This window comes from Erpetoichthys calabaricus, chromosome 2, assembly GCF_900747795.2.
Source record: "Erpetoichthys calabaricus chromosome 2, fErpCal1.3, whole genome shotgun sequence".
In the NCBI taxonomy this organism is placed as follows: Eukaryota; Metazoa; Chordata; class Cladistia; order Polypteriformes; family Polypteridae; genus Erpetoichthys; species Erpetoichthys calabaricus.
Window position 1 is genome coordinate 177,398,262 of NC_041395.2, and position 21,425 is coordinate 177,419,686.

Here is a 21,425-nt window from a genome sequence, read left to right on the forward strand (position 1 = left end):
AAGTACTTTTTTCTGTAACAACATTATTTTAAAATCTGGTTTGTCAGTGAGCCAGTCCATTAGGTTTGTAACATTTTTTATCACAAAATTTTATATTTGTATCATTAGCTGGATAATAAATGTTACTAAAGAGTAATATTTAACAGATGAGTCATTTTAATTCAAAATGCAAATGACAGAAACTCATGGTGCTTAAATTTTCCAAATCTTTCCCTAGTGCCGTGTGAAACTGACAAAATTCAGTATCACAATAGTTACCCAATATATCACGATATAACACTATTTATCAATATTTAAATATATGTTAATAAAGGTAATAATATTTTGCTTCCCTAGCATCAGTAAACTCTATCAAAAAGGTATACAGTACACCCCCACAGGTTCAGGGGCGCTCCTGTCTTCGTAGGATAGCAGTAAATCCACTTACAGTCCTCATGTACACAGGCAGACGGCAGACAATCCAGACTCCAACCACGAAACAATCCAGGACAAAACGAATAAGTACAGGTAACCCAACAGAAGGCAGGCAGAGAGACAGGAACTTGAAACACAAATTACAAAAACTTTTTTTTCTTTTGGTCACCGGCCCCATTTTTAAAAGCCACTCTGACATCCTTTGACCCCAACAGGCCCTGAACCCTCAGCAGAAGACCAATCGGAGCCACTGCAGGGACTGCTGGGAGTACAGGTTTCAAATTCTAGTAGAGTACGCTCTCGGATTGGCTACGCTCACCATCCCAAGCCGCGTTTTCCTCTACGGTTGCTTCCTGTTCTCTCTACAATGCAGTATTGCCACGAAAAAAGCCATAAAAAATTGCGGAGGATATTTGCGGTGTCCGCTAAAAATATTATGTAGGTTCTAAGGAAAAATCCGCAGACGACTGAGGGCGTGAACCCGGAACCGCGTCTTTGTGGGGGTCTACTGTATTGCAAACTTTCAAAATTTCACCAGTATTTCAAAATGTAACCAGTCAAAAAACTATAATTGATAAAGTAAATAAAAGCAAATTTTCTTTCTAGAAATAAACTATTCTTTAAAACAATCTTAATATTTGCAGACATTGTAATAAAAGCATTCACCAAATTACACTATAGTTAACTTTTACTGGACACTACTTAAAATATTTAAAATACTGCTTGTAGTGCTGACGTAGAGATCATGTGCTTTTATTAACTCAGTATTCCGAGAACTGTCACAGGTTGGTCTTAAGTGATGTTCACTGCCACGTAAAATGTTTTCATCTATGTAAAATGCCCTTTCTAATGGCCCAATAGTTGCAGTAACATACAAAGATTTCTTTGTAAGGTGATGCACTCAAAGTAAATTAGTTTTATTGATTTTCCACCACTGTAGAGGGTCACATTCACTGTCTGCATCGGCCATTTTCAGACAATTTTGCAGCACTCAGTTTTATGTCTCCTGGCAAGACCAACTTCTGAACTTTTTGTAGCATTCAGGATACACTATTATATACCTTGGGTCTTTAGCGACCCTATGCACATTATATACAAAATGTGTGATGTGTGAAGACGGAAGTCCAAATATCAAATAAACACTTTCACAAAATGTAGAAGTATAACAAAACAAGTGAGTTTTTATTCACGAATATAACCAAAGAAAAAGAAATCAGGTTAGTGTATGGTATGTCATTGGAACGACTTCTTTGGTACTACAGCAGTAAGAGTTGCTGACTTATAATCAACAGATCGCAAGTTTGATCCTCACTGCTTTCCAGAATTAACGTTTTGAGTGGTGAGCTGCTCATATTTTTACTATCCTCTTTAATAAAACCCCTGTGTGCATCCATGTGTCCGTGTGTGTGTGTCTTCTGGTGAAGAGCGCATGCGCGGGGCACTCTTCAACGCATATTACAGACAAGGCGGAAGTACAGGGAAGGGCGGAATGAGTGGCAGAGTCACCGGCCTCTAGCAGATGCTTCAAAGGCCGCCTGACGCATCACACAAGACAGAGAGGGCGGGACCTATAAAATATCGCGCGGCCGATCCAATCAGATTTCGGTAAATGAGGTAAGACCTAAAACATAACGCACGAAAAATCCAATCGGGTACTGAGATGCAGAGACCAGCTTCCCCAAAGAGGTGGGATTAGTGTTTGTTGTTGTGCAAGTGTTCACTCTGAGGATGTCAGATTTGCGATTAAGAAGCTTGGCCCGGTAAAGTGTCAGTCGTTTAAGGGGTTTTCCTAAATATACGAATTTTCATGATATTACAATAGGATGACTTTTAAAAGTAGATTTATTTTCGTGCACATAAAATCCGTTGCTGGGGAGACACCACACATACAATAATCAGCTGCACGCCAGCACAGATTAAAATACTTGCTGGGGAACTGCACAGTACTTGCTGGAGAGACAGCACAGGCACGATTATCAGCTGCACGCCACACATTACATCAGTTGCTGGGGAGACCCTGCTGATTGCCCACTGTTGTGACAGAAAATTAAATGCATATTACAGACATCAAAGCCAGTATTACTGTCAGAGAAAATTACAGGCATTTTATGGAAATACAAACCAGTATTATTGCGAGACAACATTAAAGCCACACAATACAGTGACGCATATTACAGCCGCACACAAGCCAGTATTACTGTAAGAGAAAATATTACGGACATACAAGCCTATATTACTGTGACTATCTACTAACAACATGCCACCCAAAAAAAAGGATACATCAAGTAGGACAAAAGACACAGACAATCAAATCCTATATAAGCAACATCTCCTGGAAGAATGGTCAGCTCAGCAAGTAAACATCAACAAAAGAAAGGCTCAAAGACAAAGACAAAGAAAAATACGAGCAAATAGATCGATTTAAGAAAAAAAAAATGAGCGTCAGAAAAACACTAAAAGAGAAACACTCAGAAGAGCAAATAGATCTATAGAAGAACAGGAAAATTAGCATAAATTTTTTTTTTTAAAAGTTAAAGACAAAGACGAGCAAATAGATCTATTGAAGAAGAGGAAAATGAGCATCAGAAAAATGCCAAAACACACAGAGCTAAGAGAGCAAGTCTTACTGCGGATGAACGAAAATCACCGCGTCAGCAACAAGCTAAAATAAAGAGGGGCAGGATAAGAGATCTTCAAACAGACACAACACATCAATCAACAGCCACAGAGGAGAGGATAAATATAATATTAATTATAGTTACTGAATTGTCATATACGTTTCTATTTTATTTTTATTATTATTTTACTTTAGGCTTCTTGCAAAAATATTAAGGTCCCTTGCCATTTAATATAGACTGTTCCTACTAATGTTTATGCACTACTGTTCTAGCGCCCGTTATTGTAACGGGCTTAATGTCTAGTTATACAATAAAAATATACATTTGAATTGAGGCTATAACACACAGTATAAATGTATGGTACTTGTATTCAGTTTTATTTTATTCAGTGCTATGGTGAACTCAGATGAGGATGAGGGTTCTATATCGGAGAAAGAGAACAAAAGCCTTCCTTGCAAGAAACATCCACTCACATATAAGAACAACGCAGCTGCACCAGGCATAAAGGCGAAAGATGGCACCATTTGGATACAGCAACGGGTCTGGTGTCATCCTGCCAGTCAGTCTGCCAAACACCTGTCTTCGAAACAGCACGACTTACACAGCTTGCCAAGGTATCCTGTTTGTGATGATGTTTTGTGATGGTCTTTATAAGAAAACATTTATACATTACTTATATAAAAGCCAGAACGAATGTTATCAACCTTAATTTATTTACCTAACAGCGTAAAGTCACAAGTAGACTGCAGAGCTTCCTCTGTTTAATTGACACGGGCATGCTCACAAAGTACATAAGTGCTGAAGTGACTTTAGCTGCAGGTGTAAGCTCCTGTCGCACTACGCAACTATGTTTGATCTTATTCAGGAAAAGATCCCAGTCGCCCCACAAGAGAAAGACTTTCCAAGACTAAGGTCATAAAGCTTATGGAACAGTTTCTGGACAAAGGTAGAACCTCTAAGCAGCTCCAGATTTGAGCTCTGGCTCTCTATAATTTCCTGCTCATAACACTGATGTAAAGTACTGCTCTGTACTGCCTCACTCTGTGTTGTTTGCTTGTCTCCCTGCTGCCTTTTTGAGACTCTCTGACTCATCATCTACAAAGACACAGGTTCTTTAAAGGGCTTGTGGTCAATCTCTTACCTCTCTAAACTCATAAATACCTACAAAATATGCAACAAGATAGAAATGCTAATGAAATAAACATATATAGATTCAAAGGAATCGCAAAAAAACATGTTTTGATCAAACGCGGTCTTTAAACACAGCACTCAAAAGGTGCATGTTAGAATACAGACACTTTACTGCATAGAACTTTAAAGTGATATTGAGCAGAGGCCATGTGTTTTTATAAAGAAGTATCTAATTGCTTTTCCCTTTACAAAGTGTTTACTCTCCGAGTTATGAGATTTGTAAGCACTTGCTTATTAGTTTACAGTTCTTATTAATACAGTGCTTACACAGTATATAGTTCAGATGTGTGCATAGACGACACATTTCTTCTGAATGCAAAATAACCGATTGATTTATTATCTGAGTGGGTTTTTTACCTGCATTCTTCATATTTTTGTGGGACTGCTACAAAACAGTACTATCAAATTGACCAAAAAATAAGGTTTGAATAATCCAATTAAAAATAAGTAAATATTCCAATACATCCTAATTTAAGTTAATGATTATCATTCAGGGGCAACTGGGCGACAGACAACTCGGCGACATCCTTTACCAGTCAGGTAATAGTTAGGCTCAAAGAGATTTTTTAATGATATTTAAATGACAACGTAGGGCGCCAGAAAATCCACAGAATCACCTGCTTTATGAAGAGTCCCAATACGTTGAGAGTAAAGATATTCCTTAAGCCATACTCACAGGTCACCATATAAAGCGTATAAGGACAATACATTATAGATGAAACGTCGACGACTAAGCGAAGAAAAAAGAACAGCACGGTGAAAAGAGACTCAAAAGCGTTGGAGAGAAAAAAATGCAAAAAAGAAGAATAATCTAGGTGCAAATTCAGAAAATAAGGAAAGTAATAATCAGCCTGGAACAATTGGAATTGAAAAAAAAGCACGTCCAACCGGGCTCAGAATTAAAAGACAAAGAAGAACTTCATAAAGACGTTCAAAAATGTTGGCGCTATACACATGCAGAGCAGGTTAGGGATTATGAAAGCCATGGAATTCAAAAGGCTAAAAAAAAAAACGGTGAGATACAAATGCACAGAAAGTTAAATAATATGAAAGCAGGAAAATTAGAAAGTATCAAAAAAAAAGAAAGTAAATATCGCAGTAGCGCAAACAAACGGAAATTATTACTTGAAAAAAGAGAAAATAATCACCACGGACCAGGTATCGTTGGAAAAAAAGCAGGAGAAAGTAAGGTCAGAAAAAAAAAAAAAAAAACAAAGAGTTGAAAACAAAGTAAAACGTCATAAAGAGGTTAAAAAACAAGGGGGCCAAACACATGCAGAACAGGTTATAGATAATGAAAACAGTGGAATTCAAAAGACTCAAAAAAAACATAGGCGCAAAACACAGGCAGAGCAAGATACAGAATATGAAAGCAGAAAAAAACGAAGTGTCAAAACAAAGAAAGTAAACATCGCATTAGCACAAAGAGAAATTATTACTCAGAGAAATAACAAAAAGGCGAATGGAGATCGAATATATGGACATAGGTGGTATGTCAGAAGTATGTACATATTGTAAGGCTTTGAAGTTTAAGTCAGAGAATTAAAAAAACGGAGTTTACCTCACATGCATTTATTGGTCACTTTGTAAAAAAAATTATTAACTGGTGATGATGTAGATCGTTTTGTCTGTGCTGATATTCCAAACAGAGAAACCTATCCTGAATTATGTTACAAAGTCATTAAACACATGTCTCACGGACCTCATTTAAAAGATTCAGCATGTTGGGACTCGAAAGATTCCAAATATTGTTTTTAACAAAGTTCTGAAATAAAAGTGAAACTAATGAAATAGCAACAATTCAAAGAAAAAAAAATCTTAAAAGTGTTTATCCGGAAAACCAAACACGGGGGTTGGCGAGCGAAGTCCCCTAGTTTATATAAAGGATTAGCAATTTTGGTTGCAGAAGATAATGTAAGATAGAGTTTGTTCCATCTGCATAATAAAGTTCGTTCGTCAATTATAAAAATTTATTTTCAACATTTTAAATCACTTAAATATAATTATAAATTCTCTTTGAACCTAACTATTACCTAACTGGTAAAGGATGTCACTGAGTTGTCTTTCGCCGAGTTGTCTTTTTGCCGAGTTGACTGTTGCCCAGTTGCCACTGAACCAATGATTATATGCATTATACATGTACATTTTTTTCTTTATATTTTATTACTAAAGGAATGACCACACAGCAAGAACAAATTCTAGCAACTAAAAAAAAAAACCCTAGCAGTACTCAAGCAACTGCTATGTAAATATATGTCACTATACATTTGCAGCTCAGGGTCACCAGCTGAGTTCTACAAGACCCACACAACACTAGCATAAACCCTCTGTGATTTGCAGAGGTGCCACAAGTGAAAAAGAATAAATAAGTACTTAATGTAGCACAGCGTGGTGTCAGCACACATCTTGCGTAAGAGCTTACGTTCTTTTTCACAGCTGCTTTTATGGCTGACTGTCCTAACAAGGATCACGGGGAATACAGGTCAGTTAGTAAGACCACAAAAGGTTGGGATATGGGAGGTAAAAAAAGCAGGCAAGAGGCAGGCTGATCAAAGGTGGGCTTGTTTTATTATTCTGGAGGTGTCCAATGGAGAGCAGCAGGGTTCAGTTAATATCACAGCATTCAGAATAAAAAGCCAATAAACAGCTGTGGGCTTACCCAGAAAAGCAGCTTCTGTGTGGCTTACTGGATCATCACAGTGTCAAGTCAGGATACACAATCTCATCTACGTTTTTCTCCTTTATAGATGCAGAAATACTTTAATGCAGGGGGCCTGGATATTTTTATTACACCTCATTGTTTTAGGGATTATGTGTGAAACCAGCACCCATGTAAGACAGACACTATCTGTAGGACACGGTGTGTTGGCTCTTATAAAGCAGGGATTTTAAGTACATGCCATATTAATAGAGATGTTTCTTTTCCTTCAAAGCATTGAAACACTAAATTAATTTTGTTTAGTATTAATAGATGGAGAAACTTATGTCAACACTAGGGAATCCATTCCCTGTAATTCCCGGGAAAACGGGAATGGCCAAGCTCGCATATACAGCGTGTAAAAGTGTAAAACTCAATCAAGAAATAGCAGAGTTATAGTTGAAAATAATTAAGGTGGCACCATTGCTGCAGCTTCCACTTCATCAGACAACAGCTTTGAACAGCAACTTGAAATTGCAATGTGTCAGTCTGTTGCATCCGCATTATCTGTGCCAAGAAACTTGCCATCACAGAATGATGACAAGAAACTCCTTACTGCAAAGCAGCAGCACTACCACTGCACCACCTGTGAGGACATTGTGCTTTCTACGCTCTTATTACTGCAACTAAAGACACATGTACTTATATGACAGCATGAACTGCTTGTAGATAAGGTTAGTCTTTTATTTGTGTCAACATATTGCAGTAGTTTTATTAAAAATAAGTGTCGGTCGTTCTAAAACCGTTTACATGTGAGATGCCCGTGCACCGTGTCATTCCCGGGAATGAAATGCGGAATTCCCGGGAATGGATAAACCCGTCGGGGAATGGATTTCCTAGTCAACACTACTGTAGGCAAGCCAAGCAGCCACTTCGTTTGAGTCTTGCCTCGGTGTTTACTTGTAACAAATGTTAAGTGCTGCCAATCCTCCCATATCCCAAATTTCTCTACATATGTGACTGTGGATGTGTGTGCGGTCCCCCCTCCTCAGCATCCCTGAACTGAATTGGCTACAAAACAAGATGGATAAGCTCATTACAATCACATAATAAATGTAAAACCTCTGTTCAGACATTGGAACCACACAGGACACTATTAAAATTGATTAATCTATTTTTTCATCTCCTCTTACAAATCCGTGACAGTATAAGTTACACAATTACACCTCATTTGATCGGTAATGTCATTTCACTCTCAAAGCAAGCACTAATCTGTTTCTGAACTAATTCCATAATGGGGTTAAAGTGGCAATAATGTGAGACTCTGTGTGTATGTTTTACTTTTTTTTTCCAGTAACAAGTACAATTCCTGCACTCAAATGCTTGAATTTCTCCTGCACTGTTGTTTTTCTTTTCAACATGTGTTGATGTGGTGCTGTAGCATTACTTCTGTGAGACATTTTTATACAGTATGCAGTTTTTCCTCAGATTTTTCTGTGCTTTCCGAAGTAGTTTGTTTACTTGCAGTCATGCATGAGTGCATTACCAACATTCTCAATAATACTGATACTGTAAAAGAGCTGGTAACTGTTTTCACAACTTTGGTACCAAATTAGTACTGAAATATCAGTTCTTGTGACATCCCTAATGCACACTAGTAAACACTTGACTGTCTCAACTTTTTTGAAGCGTGTTATAGTCAGATTTGATATGAGTGTGTATTTTCAAAAAACAATTAAATTCACAAGGTAAAACATCAGTAATGTGTAGCTGTAGTGTTTTCAATATAGTACAGGGTGAACAGAATTTACAAATCACTCCTTTTAGTTCTTATTAGCATTTGCAATGCTACCCTAACTTATCTGGAATTGGGTTGTAGTTCCACATTTCATGTTCACACAACATTTCCAAGACAAGCCTTTTTATCTATGTTTAGGTTGCATCTACACTAATGCAAGCACCTATTAGTACGATGTATAGCACAGCCTATGAGCAGTACAGCCCATCTGTGAGGCTAATTTTAAATGCAGTGTACAAGTATGTTCTTCATATTAGAATAGAATGACTGAAAACAAGTAAAGAAAATAGCTACTGAACTTATGCCACAACTATGGGGTACAAGTTATAAGGAAATATTTACAGCAGGTAGTTTAATATTCACAGCTTAAGTTAATGAACACTCTGGGATGGGCAGTATTGCTTAAATCATATTAGGAATTTACAGGGGATATTTTTGTTGATACTTTAAAATACTGAAGTCACACATCAGTAGCAATGCTGATCAGGCCTGCTTAGTGGAAGACAAAGCATAATTATCAGGAAGTACAGGAAAAGACTTCCAATATAGAAAGTCTTCTCTAAATGCTTTCTAATTAAGCTTACATAAATAGGACTTCTTAAATGAAGACTAAAAGACTCACCTGTGTTCATTAAGAGCTTGTGTGATATCAATATTTGATACAACATCTCCATAGACAAGCAGAAAATCAGAACGAACAAGAGCTTTAGCATCAACATCACGTAGCACATCGCCCAGAGACCTATACATATCAGATGTAATAATATGCACTGTGTTGGGGGAGGTAGGCCGACACCATTTTGATTTCCTGTTTAAAACAAAAATGTAAAAAAACACATAAACAGTAGGTCTAGGCTTGAGGCAACTAAAGTACAATTAAAATTCATTAAAAAAAATTGTTTCTCAAACTAACGCTACCTTTACAACTTAAACAGTAAGTAAACATTAAAGGAAACACAATGTGATTTTTAGCTTTAGATAGATAGATAGATAGATAGATACTTTATTAATCCCGATCTTTATCAAGTTAAATTACGACAGAAGAAAAACTCATTCAGCATCACAAATATTGTACAGTTAGGTCCATAAATATTTGGACAGAGACAACTTTTTTCTAATTTTGGTCCTGCACATTACCACAATGAATTTTAAATGAAACAACTCCGATGCAGTTGAAGTGCAGACTTTCAGCTTTAATTCAGTGGGGTGAACAAAACGATTGCATAAAAATGTGAGGCAACTAAAGCATTTTTTTAACACAATCCCTTCATTTCTGGGGCTCAAAAGTAATTGGACAATTGACTCAAAGGCTATTTCATGGGCAGGTGTGGGCAAGTCTGTCGTTATGTCATTATCAATTATGCAGATAAAAGGCCTGGAGTTGATTTGAGGTGCAGTGCTTGCATGTGGAAGATTTTGCTGTGAACAGACAACATGCAGTCAAAGGAGCTCTCCATGCAGCTGAAAGAAGCCATCCTTAAGCTGCGAAAACAGAAAACACCCATCAGAGAAATTGCTACAATATTACGAGTGGCAAAATCTACAGTTTGGTACATCCTGACAAAGAAAGCAAGCACTGGTGAACTCAGCAACACAAAAAGACCTGGACGTCTACGGAAGACAACAGTGGTGGATGATCGCAGAATCATTTCCATGGTGAAGAGAAACCCCTTCACAACAGCCAACCAAGTGAATAACACTCCCCAGGGGGTAGGCGTATCGATATCCAAGTCTACCATAAAGAGAAGACTGCATGAAAGTAAATACAGAGGGTGCAATGCAAGGTGCAAGCCACTCATAAGCCTCAAGAATAGAAAGGCTAGATTGGACTTTGCTAAAGAACATCTAAAGAAAGCCAGCACAGTTCTGGAAAAACATTCTTTGGACAGATGAAACCAAGATCAACCTCTACCAGAATGATGGCAAGAAAAAAGTATGGAGAAGGCGTGGAACAGCTCATTATCCAAAGCATACCACATCATCTGTAAAACATGGTGGAGGCAGTGTGATGGCTTGGGCGTGCATGGCTGCCTGTGGCACTGGGACACTAGTGTTTATTGATGATGTGACACAGGACAGAAGCAGCAGAATGAATTCTGAGGTGTTCAGAGACATACTGTCTGCTCAAATCCAGCTAAATGCAGTCAAACTGATTGGGCGGTGTTGCATGATACAGATGGACAATGACCCAAAACATACAGCCAAAGCAACCCAGGAGTTTATTAAAGCAAAGAAGTGGAAAATTCTTGAATGGCCAAGTCAGTCACCTGATCTTAACCAAATTGAGCATGCATTTCACTTGTTGAAGACTAAACTTCAGACAGAAAGGCCCATAAACAAACAGCAACTGAAAGCTGCTGCTGTAAAGGCCTGGCAGAACATTAAAAAGGAGGAAACCCAGCATCTGGTGATGTCCATGAGTTCAAGACTTCGGGCTGTCATTGCCAGCAAAGGGTTTTCAACCAAGTATTAGAAATGAACATTTTATTTCCAGTTATTTAATTTGTCCAATTACTTTTGAGCCCCTGAAATGAAGGGATTGTGTTAAAAAAATGCTTTAGTTGCCTCACATTTTTATTCAATCGTTTTGTTCACCCCACTGAATTAAAGCTGAAAGTCTGCACTTCAACTGCATCTGAGTTGTTTCATTTAAAATTCATTGTGGTAATGTACAGAACCAAAATTACAAAAAAGTTGTCTCTGTCCAAATATTTATGGACCTAACTGTACATGCAAATATTTTAAAAACATTCTAATATGGAGTCAAAGATATGTGGAAGGAGGTAAGCAATGCTGAAAGCATGCCACACAGCTTGAAAAAATATCTATAATGTATTAAATAAAGCAGAGCTAGTAAGTTTGCATGCTGAAGAATATACTTAAAATTGTTTTTTTATCCATTAATCCATCCATCCATTTTCCAACCCGCTGAATCTGAACACAGGGTCTCTGGGGTCTGCTGGAGCCAATCCCAGCCAACACAGGGCACAAGGCAGGAACCAATCCCGGGCAGGGTGCCGACCCACCCAGGACTTGTTTTTTTTATTTTATTACTAATTACTCATTATATTCCGTATCTAAAGCATGAACACCAGAAAAACAAATCTGAAAAACTAATGTTTCTAAACAGAATTATAAAAAAAGTCATGCACCAATATACTGTAAATCCAAATGAGTTAATGCAATTTGTATTTACGGTAAGGGCCATAGAAAACAGTATGTTAATAATACCAACACCAGCCGCAGTAGTACGTTTTTCATTATTATCGATATTATTTCACAGTGTCTCGCAAGTTTTCTGACTCTTGGAGGGGCCCTTAAGATATGTTTTGATCAGCGCCGCATCACATGGCTAATGCAGTCAGCCCGAAATTTCCTCCCTTACACCAGTGTTTCTGAATCTTTAAGGTCCTATGACCCAGTTTTGCCTTTTTAAGTTCACAGACAAACCACTAGCAGCAACTGTAAACCACCTGCTTGCTGAAACGAGCATGACTTGATGATATAAGCTCACTTAGAAACAGGGAAACATTTCTTGCAGTGCTACCAATTGCTAAGGGGATCCACCACAATCCACTCATGAACGAATAAGAGCATTTCGAGAACCATCGGCGGCAACCTGGGTTGCGACCCAGTTGTTGATAAACACTGGCTCAGCTGACTCTCCACAACACACTTGCAAACCAACAACGGAAATCCATGCCCCACCAGTGGGGCGACAGTGCTTGAGAAACACTGCCTTACACATACGCAGCATTTGGATGTAGACTCGAACATCAGTATACGCTACTTTGTAACGGCTGTTAAAGTATGCATACTGGTGACCCACACTAAACTCACAGAGCCTTAGCTAAAATGACCTGTACACTTTGTGGCTAACATACAGCCAAATGGCCAGTCCTAAATGAATCAGTAAGTGAGCACATTACCATATCAGTTACATGTATTTACAGTATTGTCTGTTCAATCCAGGCTGATAAAGAGGACTTTATAGAATCAGTGCTTTTTTACTGAGCAGAGACTAAATGACTCCATCTCATCAAAAATAATAATAATGCACATTAAGCTGAAGATATAAAAAGGGTACTAAACAACCATCACAGACCAAGCTACTTTCAGATTACAATGGCCAGAAGATCTGATGAGCAACCATGCAGTTTGAAAGCAAATGCAAAAATAAGAGCAGGACAGAGTATTGTACAGTAGCTTATTTGCAGTAAACATTTTTCCTTTAAGAAATAGTATTTCACTACTCCTGTCCTTGTAAATGAAAGAACAAAAACAGTAACTCCTTTCATCTAAGGAAAAAAAAAAAAAGACTTATTGTTCAGAATGGTTAAATGCTCCTTAAAATGAATTTGACCTTGGGTTGAGCGATAAGAACTTTAATTGATACTTCAATTATTTTGAACAAAACTGCAGCATTCAATATTGTGAAATTTTTGAGATCCTGACAACTCCTGAACTGCTCTGTGCGCCCAAACTTTGTTAACATAGGCAGGGACTGCCTGACTGCCACAACTTCAGGTTCAGAGGATCACCATGTATCATGTATGTCTCACGCTGGTTGATGTGGAAAACCGGCCGCTGACTTGGCAAAGTGTTCACTTGCTGTTTTCTTACTTGTGCATGAAGTCCATCTACTCATTTAATCTAAGAAAGGAGCGACTGCAAGATGACGACAGACTCACTGCATACATGCTGGGGTTTCTAAGAGTGCTGAAGTGACAGCTCCTGTTTGGATAATTATTTTTATGACAATAAAACTGATCTTTTTTAAGAAATCTGGACTGACCTTCTTCTCTCTTTGCTAGTCTGTGACCTAAACATTACAATATATCTTAATATCTTCTCAAAATGCCTTAAAGACTGAAAATCAGTACAATATATACCATAAACCTAGTATATTTTCTCATTAATAATATGAAATATTAGCAAAGGAAAGGTTTTTGCCCCAAAATGTAACAATTTCAAGAATTTTCATAGAAAGTATGTTTTTTCAACCATTTTTATGTTATGCCTCCCTTATTTTATTTTGAGCTTCCATTGTATGTTAATTCATTACCTCACAAATCACAGGTTGTAATATTCGTTTGTTTTTTATGGTTTACATCACTTTAATGGTTCCAAAATATGCATCTGCATAAATGTGCATTTGTTGTCTCTGGTCAGTGAGTCACAGAATAAGGCACAGCGTACAACAGTATATCTAATCCTTATATTGCCTATTTTCTAAACATAAAGAAATCCAGTTATTCAGGCTGATGACATTTATTTGTAAATAAATAATGACTTTTCTCAGTTCAAGTTAAAACAATTTTGAAAAATTAAAACAATTAGTCATAGAATACTGTAATATGTTTCATTGATAGCAAGGATTGGCTAATTAAGAAATTGTTAAGATCTGAAATAGAGGCCTTCCTATAAACAATTTGGAGAAAGTTATGCAATTTTTTTTTTTTTAAATTAATTTTTCAAGTCCTCTTAAACCAAAACAACACATAACCACCACCCCTACCCAAAAGTCTTGGCATCTAATTTTTCATATACTGTATTTATTTCAAGACTCTTGTAGTTCTAAAATTATCCACCAGATGATGAACTGTTTCTTATCAAAAACTAGTATGATAGATGAACGGGCTTACTGTGTCATTGTTCTTTTTAAAGGCTAAGCTTGCTATATTCAAATATGACCTTATTTTGCCACTTGAAATTCTGTTCTATGCTGAAGCATTTTTAATAAAGTTTATAAATACCTTGTCTGTTCATGCAATTTATAATGGGGCTTTAGGGTATATGGGTCCATAGGTAATAGAAAAGCCCTTAAAATCGACTGAATATGGCCATTTTCCAAGGTAAAAATATTATCAAGGATTGATCCTGAGACCTTGATCTTGAGATTACATACACATTGCAAAAGAAGCATATCTATATTGTTTCTAAGAAGGAAAAACTAATCACAAAGCAAAATTTTAGGAGGAGATCCGCTGTGCACTTTTCTCTGTGAATTGCCTTTCTCTGTAGCATCTTTCTGGGCCAAGGGGGTGGATTCATCTTGAAACGTCATCACCAAGAGCTCATTACTGAATTCTAATCTGCATATATGAATTGATTTCTCTGTTCTTTAGACAACTAGGCAATAGTAAAAGAAAAAGTCACACTTACAATCACTTATAAGCTTCAGTAAAGCAAAAAAATATTTCAGAATTTCAGTGTACTCTTGGCTGCTTCGCACTTCTGCCCACTCATGCACGCCATCCAGCTCCACCTCACTTCACACACTTGAGGTCAGAGGCAACAAGTATGCAACTCTTTCCCCCAGCTATGCATCAAGATTGAATGACTCTAGCAGCTAGAAGATGCATCCGAGGTGATCTTGAAGTTCACTCAAAGTACTATATCCACTTATTCCACAGAAATAACTTCAACTTGAAAAACACTGAAATTATTCTTTAAGTATGTGGAAGTGTGATCTCCATCTACATAATGTTTCTCGGATGTCTTTTTCAAGGAAAAAACTCTGTTTCTTCTCTTTCAATATAGAGAACATTCCTTTATAAAATGTGTGTAAGATTTTCCTGAAACGGGCATCTCACTACTGGCTTTTCATTTTTTTTCCTTTAAATAATACCATCCATTGTCACATCACTCCAGGCAAGTAAAGCTAGTGTATCAATTAATAAACAGTGAAGGTTAAAAGAGAAGGCTGACAAAGCTTGTTCAGTAATTGGGCAAACATGCGATATACTGAAGAAGAGGCAAAAGGGTTTACCTGTAAAACACTGTATGTTTAAGTCTTTAATTTTTTTTCTGGTGAAATTGAATGTGGAGCAATGCATTACACATAGGGGTGGGCGGTATGACCAAAATTCTATATCACGGTATTTTTCTAAATTATCCCGGTTTCACGGTATTCAACGGTATTTTTTTCCCCATGCATGAGTGGATGTTAACCACATTTTCCACTGCAATTACTGGCTAAGAATAACCTATTCCACTGTCAAGAGTATTGTACATTGTACATAAAAAAAACATTTTAATGTGTACACAAGTATTAATACAGTTTTGCATTGCCCCATAAAGTGATAGTTTTCAAGGAGGTGGCACTAATGGAGAAGGTATCACATTGCATGACAGATGCAGTCAAAATATAGAACCTTTTTATTGAACAAATTTTGCAAAAACAAACTATAATTTTGACAACATATTTTCAACCATACAAAGAGGCATTTAGACTTAGTAAAATATCCAGAAGTGCTTGTCAAAAATTGTATTGCACCGAATATGTCTTAGAAAAGGAATAAATAGTAAATGTTTTTTGTAAACCAACTACACTTTCTGTTAATGTTAACAATCTCTGTCCACTGACACGTTAAAGTGACTTTTTAAACAACTTTATCATCATTAAACTGCATAATATTTAAACTAATAAATAATAACAATAAAATAAATAATAGTATTATTACTGATAGTTGCACTATTACTTCAAGACTTCAAGCCCAGATGCATTACACAGTATTCACCAAATTAAAATAAAATACAACAAGTGCAACTTGGTGATGACATCTTTACCAACTGAACCATCATTTAGGCAAACTGCATTAATATGGACCTTGCTTCAAGCTAAGCTATACTGGGAAGAAAAAAACAAACTATATGTCGAGAACAAAGTCAACATTTCCACTTTATTCTCGCTGTTTATGTCGAGATTAAAGTCGACATTTCCACTTTATTCTCATAGTTTACTTCATAAATAAAGTAGAATGTCGTAAACTAAACATCTTCCTAAAATCAATGTTTAATCAATTACTTAATTTACCCCGTCATAAATTAATGCAGCACATTAAATGCTTTGTGTTACGTTCCCCAACCCAGTGGTTAATCACTACGCTTCTTAAACTGACTTCCTCCGCACTAAGAGAAGACAGCGATCACCATACAGAATCCATTCACTTCATGATATTCCTGCTTTCTGAAAATTTAGAATGCTAAGATAAATACTTGATATCATTTTCATGATGAAATGCATTAAAGCAGGTATTATACATGCACGGTAGTGAGGCGGTAGTGCTGCTCCCTCGCAGTAAGGGGTCCCCAGGTGTATGTTCAGTGTAGAGAACTTTATGGCAGGTGTGATGAGGCTCCAAAAAACTGGATGTAGGAATAGCTATCGCACAGGTTTAACTTAAATATTGTGTAAATGTTGGGTTTGTGATCTGCTGGTCAGAGACACGAACACAGAATTCAATGCATGTTCTTCTGAGCGGCCTATCTTTATTGCATGCATGCTGTCTCTATCTGACGTAGGCTACCAAAACCCCAGTTCCTATCCTTCCTTTTTCTTTCACCACATAACCAATCACCACATGATAAACGTCTTTGTGAAATTAAAACTAGTTATAAACTTAGCCCACGGAGTGTTCAGAACTTTAAAAATCCATATCATAAAAAAAATAAAAAACGGTTTTCGGTATGAACCGGTATACCGCCCAGCACTAATTACACACTTAATATATTTAGCTATTTTTTTCCAAAAGATAATAAGAATGATAAGCTAATGTTTCAATGCTTTTTGTGAAGATCAAACAGCAAATCATCCACATTGTTCTGCAGAACCGCTGAACAGCAATTCACATGTGCAAAATGACATGGGACATTAACAAAGGCATATCCCACCATCCGCTGTCAGAATTAATTTTGTACTTATAAGGTCGGGGGGATGGGTCATGCTTGTGTGCTACTGAACTAAACTGATATAAGTTAAAGAGAGGTTAGACTATAAAGGACCTATAACTATTAGTGACCCTGTTTAAAAAATTAAAAAAAAAAAAAATCATTACTTACTGTAAGTGCTCTTTAATCTTATTGGACATCCAACAACAAAATACAAAGGTCTCCTGTACACCAGTAGCTGTAAGGAACTCCAGGGTATAATCAATCATTGCCACATTAGCCAAAGGAAGAAGTGCCTGGGAAATAGAGGTAAAAAATTAAATTACAGTTTCCGGCTTCCTTCTGTAAAACATTATATGGTAAATACTGAAAATTTTCTTTCCAAGGTTTTAAGACCATAGAGAGAAAACTAGCAGACCACACCCCTCCACCCTAAAATAATAGAACAAAAATGTATGGGATTCATAAACTTTGAGTGATAGGGTATTTCAGCACAGACTTTAAAAGAATGGTGTACCTGTATTGATCATCACAGGTTTCTTAATTTATCTTATTATGTGAACTTTTCCAAAAAATTACTTTTTCTTGAAACAAATGATGAATCAACAGTATCAATGCCATGTGATCCAGTAAAATCTGATTATTCAGGAGACTTCTTTTGAAACAACTCTTTAAAGCTGCTTTTCTAACACAACTTTTCAAATTACCTATGTAAATGCAGGAAACATTAGCTGAATAATCAGTTCAGTAAAAGTTACATTTTCTGAAAATCCTCCCTTTCTTTAACATCATTTATGTCAGAATTAATGTAAAACTGATTTTATTGTTTTGCTCTCAAATTATCTCACTCAAGTAATCAAATATGGCCTATTTTGAATACAGAAAATTAGATTTAAAACATACAAGGACCTAACTGCTGCTAACATCGTCATCCGTCATTTTATCGTACTTTGAACAAAAAACAATTAATATAAAGTGAACTGATTACTCAGCATCATATTTATAATAAGTCTTAGAATTTTGAAAGAGAAATGACTGCTCTGCATTACCTGGAGAAGCAGGCAAAAAAGAAGCTCTGCGAGGGGAAGTCGGAAGAAAAAATCTGATACACACACATATTATATATATTTATACATACACACACACACGCATAAAAAAATTCTGATAAAAAAATATAAATATAATAAATGGTACTAATAATAATGTGGCTGGCATTAAAATTTTGGGAAATTTCAAATGCTGACTGGATTTAAGAACCCCTGAGTGAATAGGAATTGACAAGTTACATTGATCTTCATCTGCTCTTGCCATTTACTTAGTTATTAATAAAAAGTCATGAACAATGAATATCAACCCTATGAACATATGTGACAGCAAATACCAGGAGGGTATTCCACAAAGCATGCTCATTAAATCAAGAGTTAGCCAAGCAAGTGCTGCCTGAATAAGACCTGTCCTACAATCGAGGATCAAATTGTTCCACAGACACAAAGTTATATTCTTCGACCCAACACACACTAACGCAATTCATGATCATTTGTGCACTTGTGATATTTAAGCAGTTACAAGAAACGACGGCTGTAAATATCTGTCATGATTCAAAAACTACAGAGCAGAGTACAACATCTACAAATTTAGTACATTTAAAGGATAAGGTGGGAATTTTTTAAGCTGACATTATTTCATCTCAATCATGGTATATATTAATTTGCCACATAAAATTGTGTTTTAAAGGGTAGAATTTTTAAAAATGTAAAAAACCTGGCCAGTTCTTACATTTTAATATGAGGGTGATGGGGCAGGGGTCCAAGCCCTTAAAATGTACACAAAGCATCAATTTTTCAAGCCAAGAGTGTTTTGGTGTACTCATTTGCTTCTGGACATTACACACATTGCAAAACAACACATATGTGCCATTTTAGGAAGAAAAACACAAAATGCCAACATTTTTGAGAGATTATGCCTTTTTAAAAGGAGACTGACAGTACACTTCACCTCATTGCCTGCCGCTGAGCATGACTTCACTTTGAAAAGTCATCTCCAAGCACTGTTACTGATGTTACTGAATGTTGATGGCTACATGTGAACTGCTGTCTTTGTTCCATAGACAACTATACAATGAACACTGGAAATACATTTTACACTTGCAATCACACACAGCCTTCCACTACATGTGACAATATTAAATAAAAGTGGATTTACAATTGCTACAAGGAACTACCTCATCATATAATGGTCTTTAGTAAATGTCAACCAAGAAGAAACTGTGAAGAGTACTAATTATATTTAATTATCCAAAAATGTTGTCCTTGGTTCTTTTATTTACTGTATTCTTAGCAAGGGGTGCTCACAATCATCAATAAAATTCAGTAACTGTTTCGTGGTGCATCAATTTATTTCATTGTGGTTTGGCTGCATTGCATAACCATCCTTTTTCATGTACATTATTTTTTTTATTTAATGTTCACACATCACAGAAAGCACATACTAGTGGTGAGTGTTGATTGGCCCTGTGAACTTCATGTTGACATGCAGGTGGCTTGGGCTTTCTCAAAAAATCTAAAGCTGTGATAAAAATGCAATGCAGTGTGAGTAGTTACTGTTAAGTGTACGCTTCACCAACATGCACTATGCTTCCACTCAGCAGGAATAATGCTACATAGGCTATGTAAAATAACAAACCAAAATGTAATAGTCGGAAAGTAGGCTCCATTTACGAAAACAAATTATCATGTGATTTGAGTGCATATCAGTACTTAAATCAGTATCTGCATGGGATACTGTATGTCTGCCAAAATTGCTTATAAAAAATATGATTCACTCGAAAATAACAGGATTCCAGTGTGCATGTAGTGTACCACTGGCCATAATGATAGATCTGCCACTGTATCAGACACTTGGCACACTTGAGCTGTGCATCATTTGTGACAAGTCATAACAGAAATAACTTTTGAAGACACAGAACTGCACAGACAAATGAATGAAAATATAATAATAATGCATTTTATTTATAGGGCACTTTACATTAATAGTAAATCTCAAAGTGCTACATAAAAAAATTTAAACAAAGGCAAAGCAAGATAAAAACAGACATAAAAAGATAATAATTAGTAGCATTCTTGTTATTAAGCTTTCCTAAATATAAAAGTCTTTAACTGTTTTTTAAAACAGCCCACAATCTGCTGTGTTCTCAGGCTCTCTGGTAGGGCATTCCAGAGTCGTGGAGCAGCAGCTGCAAAGACTCAGTCACCCACTGTACGAAGTTTGGTCACAGGGGGGCGAAGGCGGTAGGTATTTGCAAAATGGAGGTTTCTTGTAGTAGATTGTAATATAAGGAGTTCCTTAAGATACTGTGGAGCATTTCCATGGATACACTTGTGAGTAAACAGAGTTTGTACTCAATACGGAGGTGAATAGGGAGCCAATGAAGTGACCGAAGGATTGGTGAAATGTGTTCATATTTCCGCACCCTCATCAGGATTCTTGCAGCACTATTTTGAATTTGTGGGAGCTTTTGAAGGCTCTTGCTGGGGATCATGATGAGGAGTGCATTACAATAATCCAGCCTGGATGAGACAAAGGCATGAACCAGTTTTTCAGCATCACAGAGGGAGAGATAGGGACAGAGTTTGGCTATGTTTCAGAGATGAAGGAATGCAATTTTACAAAGGTGATGGACATGTGTATCAAATGACAGATGGGAGTCTAACTTGACACCTAGATTTGTAACAGAACAGGAGAGGGTAATGGTACGGTAGGAAAATCCAATTTACAGAGGAATGAAGTTGATGGTGGGGTGGGGGGGCGGGGGGTGCTAATTAAAAGAGCTTCAGTTTTAGTGCTGTTCAGCTTGAGGAAGTTCTTGGACATCCAGGCCTCAATCTCATCCAAGCAAGAGAAAAGAATTGATGGAAGTGTAAAAGAAGTCGAATCCAGTCTCACATAAAGCTGCGTATCATCTGCATAGCAATGGAATGAAACTCCATGCTTGCGGATCATGTGACCCAGGGGTAGCATATAGATATTAAAAAAGCTCGGCCCAAGGACTGATCCTTGTGGGACCCCACAGGTGACAGTGTGGGTACGAGATTTA

The 21,425-nt window shown here is 36.8% G+C and overlaps 1 protein-coding gene across 1 annotated transcript in view; it reads right to left on the reverse strand.

Moving 5' to 3' along the window:
* eif2b5 (eukaryotic translation initiation factor 2B, subunit 5 epsilon) overlaps positions 1-21,425 on the reverse strand; it is a 74,300-nt gene that overhangs the window by 49,732 nt on the left and 3,143 nt on the right. The window contains exons 2-3 of the mRNA XM_028794832.2: positions 17,504-17,628; positions 9,282-9,467 (exon numbers count right to left, since the gene is read on the reverse strand). Of these exons, the coding sequence (XP_028650665.1) occupies positions 9,282-9,467; positions 17,504-17,628 (311 nt within the window). The remainder of the gene's footprint in view (positions 1-9,281; positions 9,468-17,503; positions 17,629-21,425) is intronic.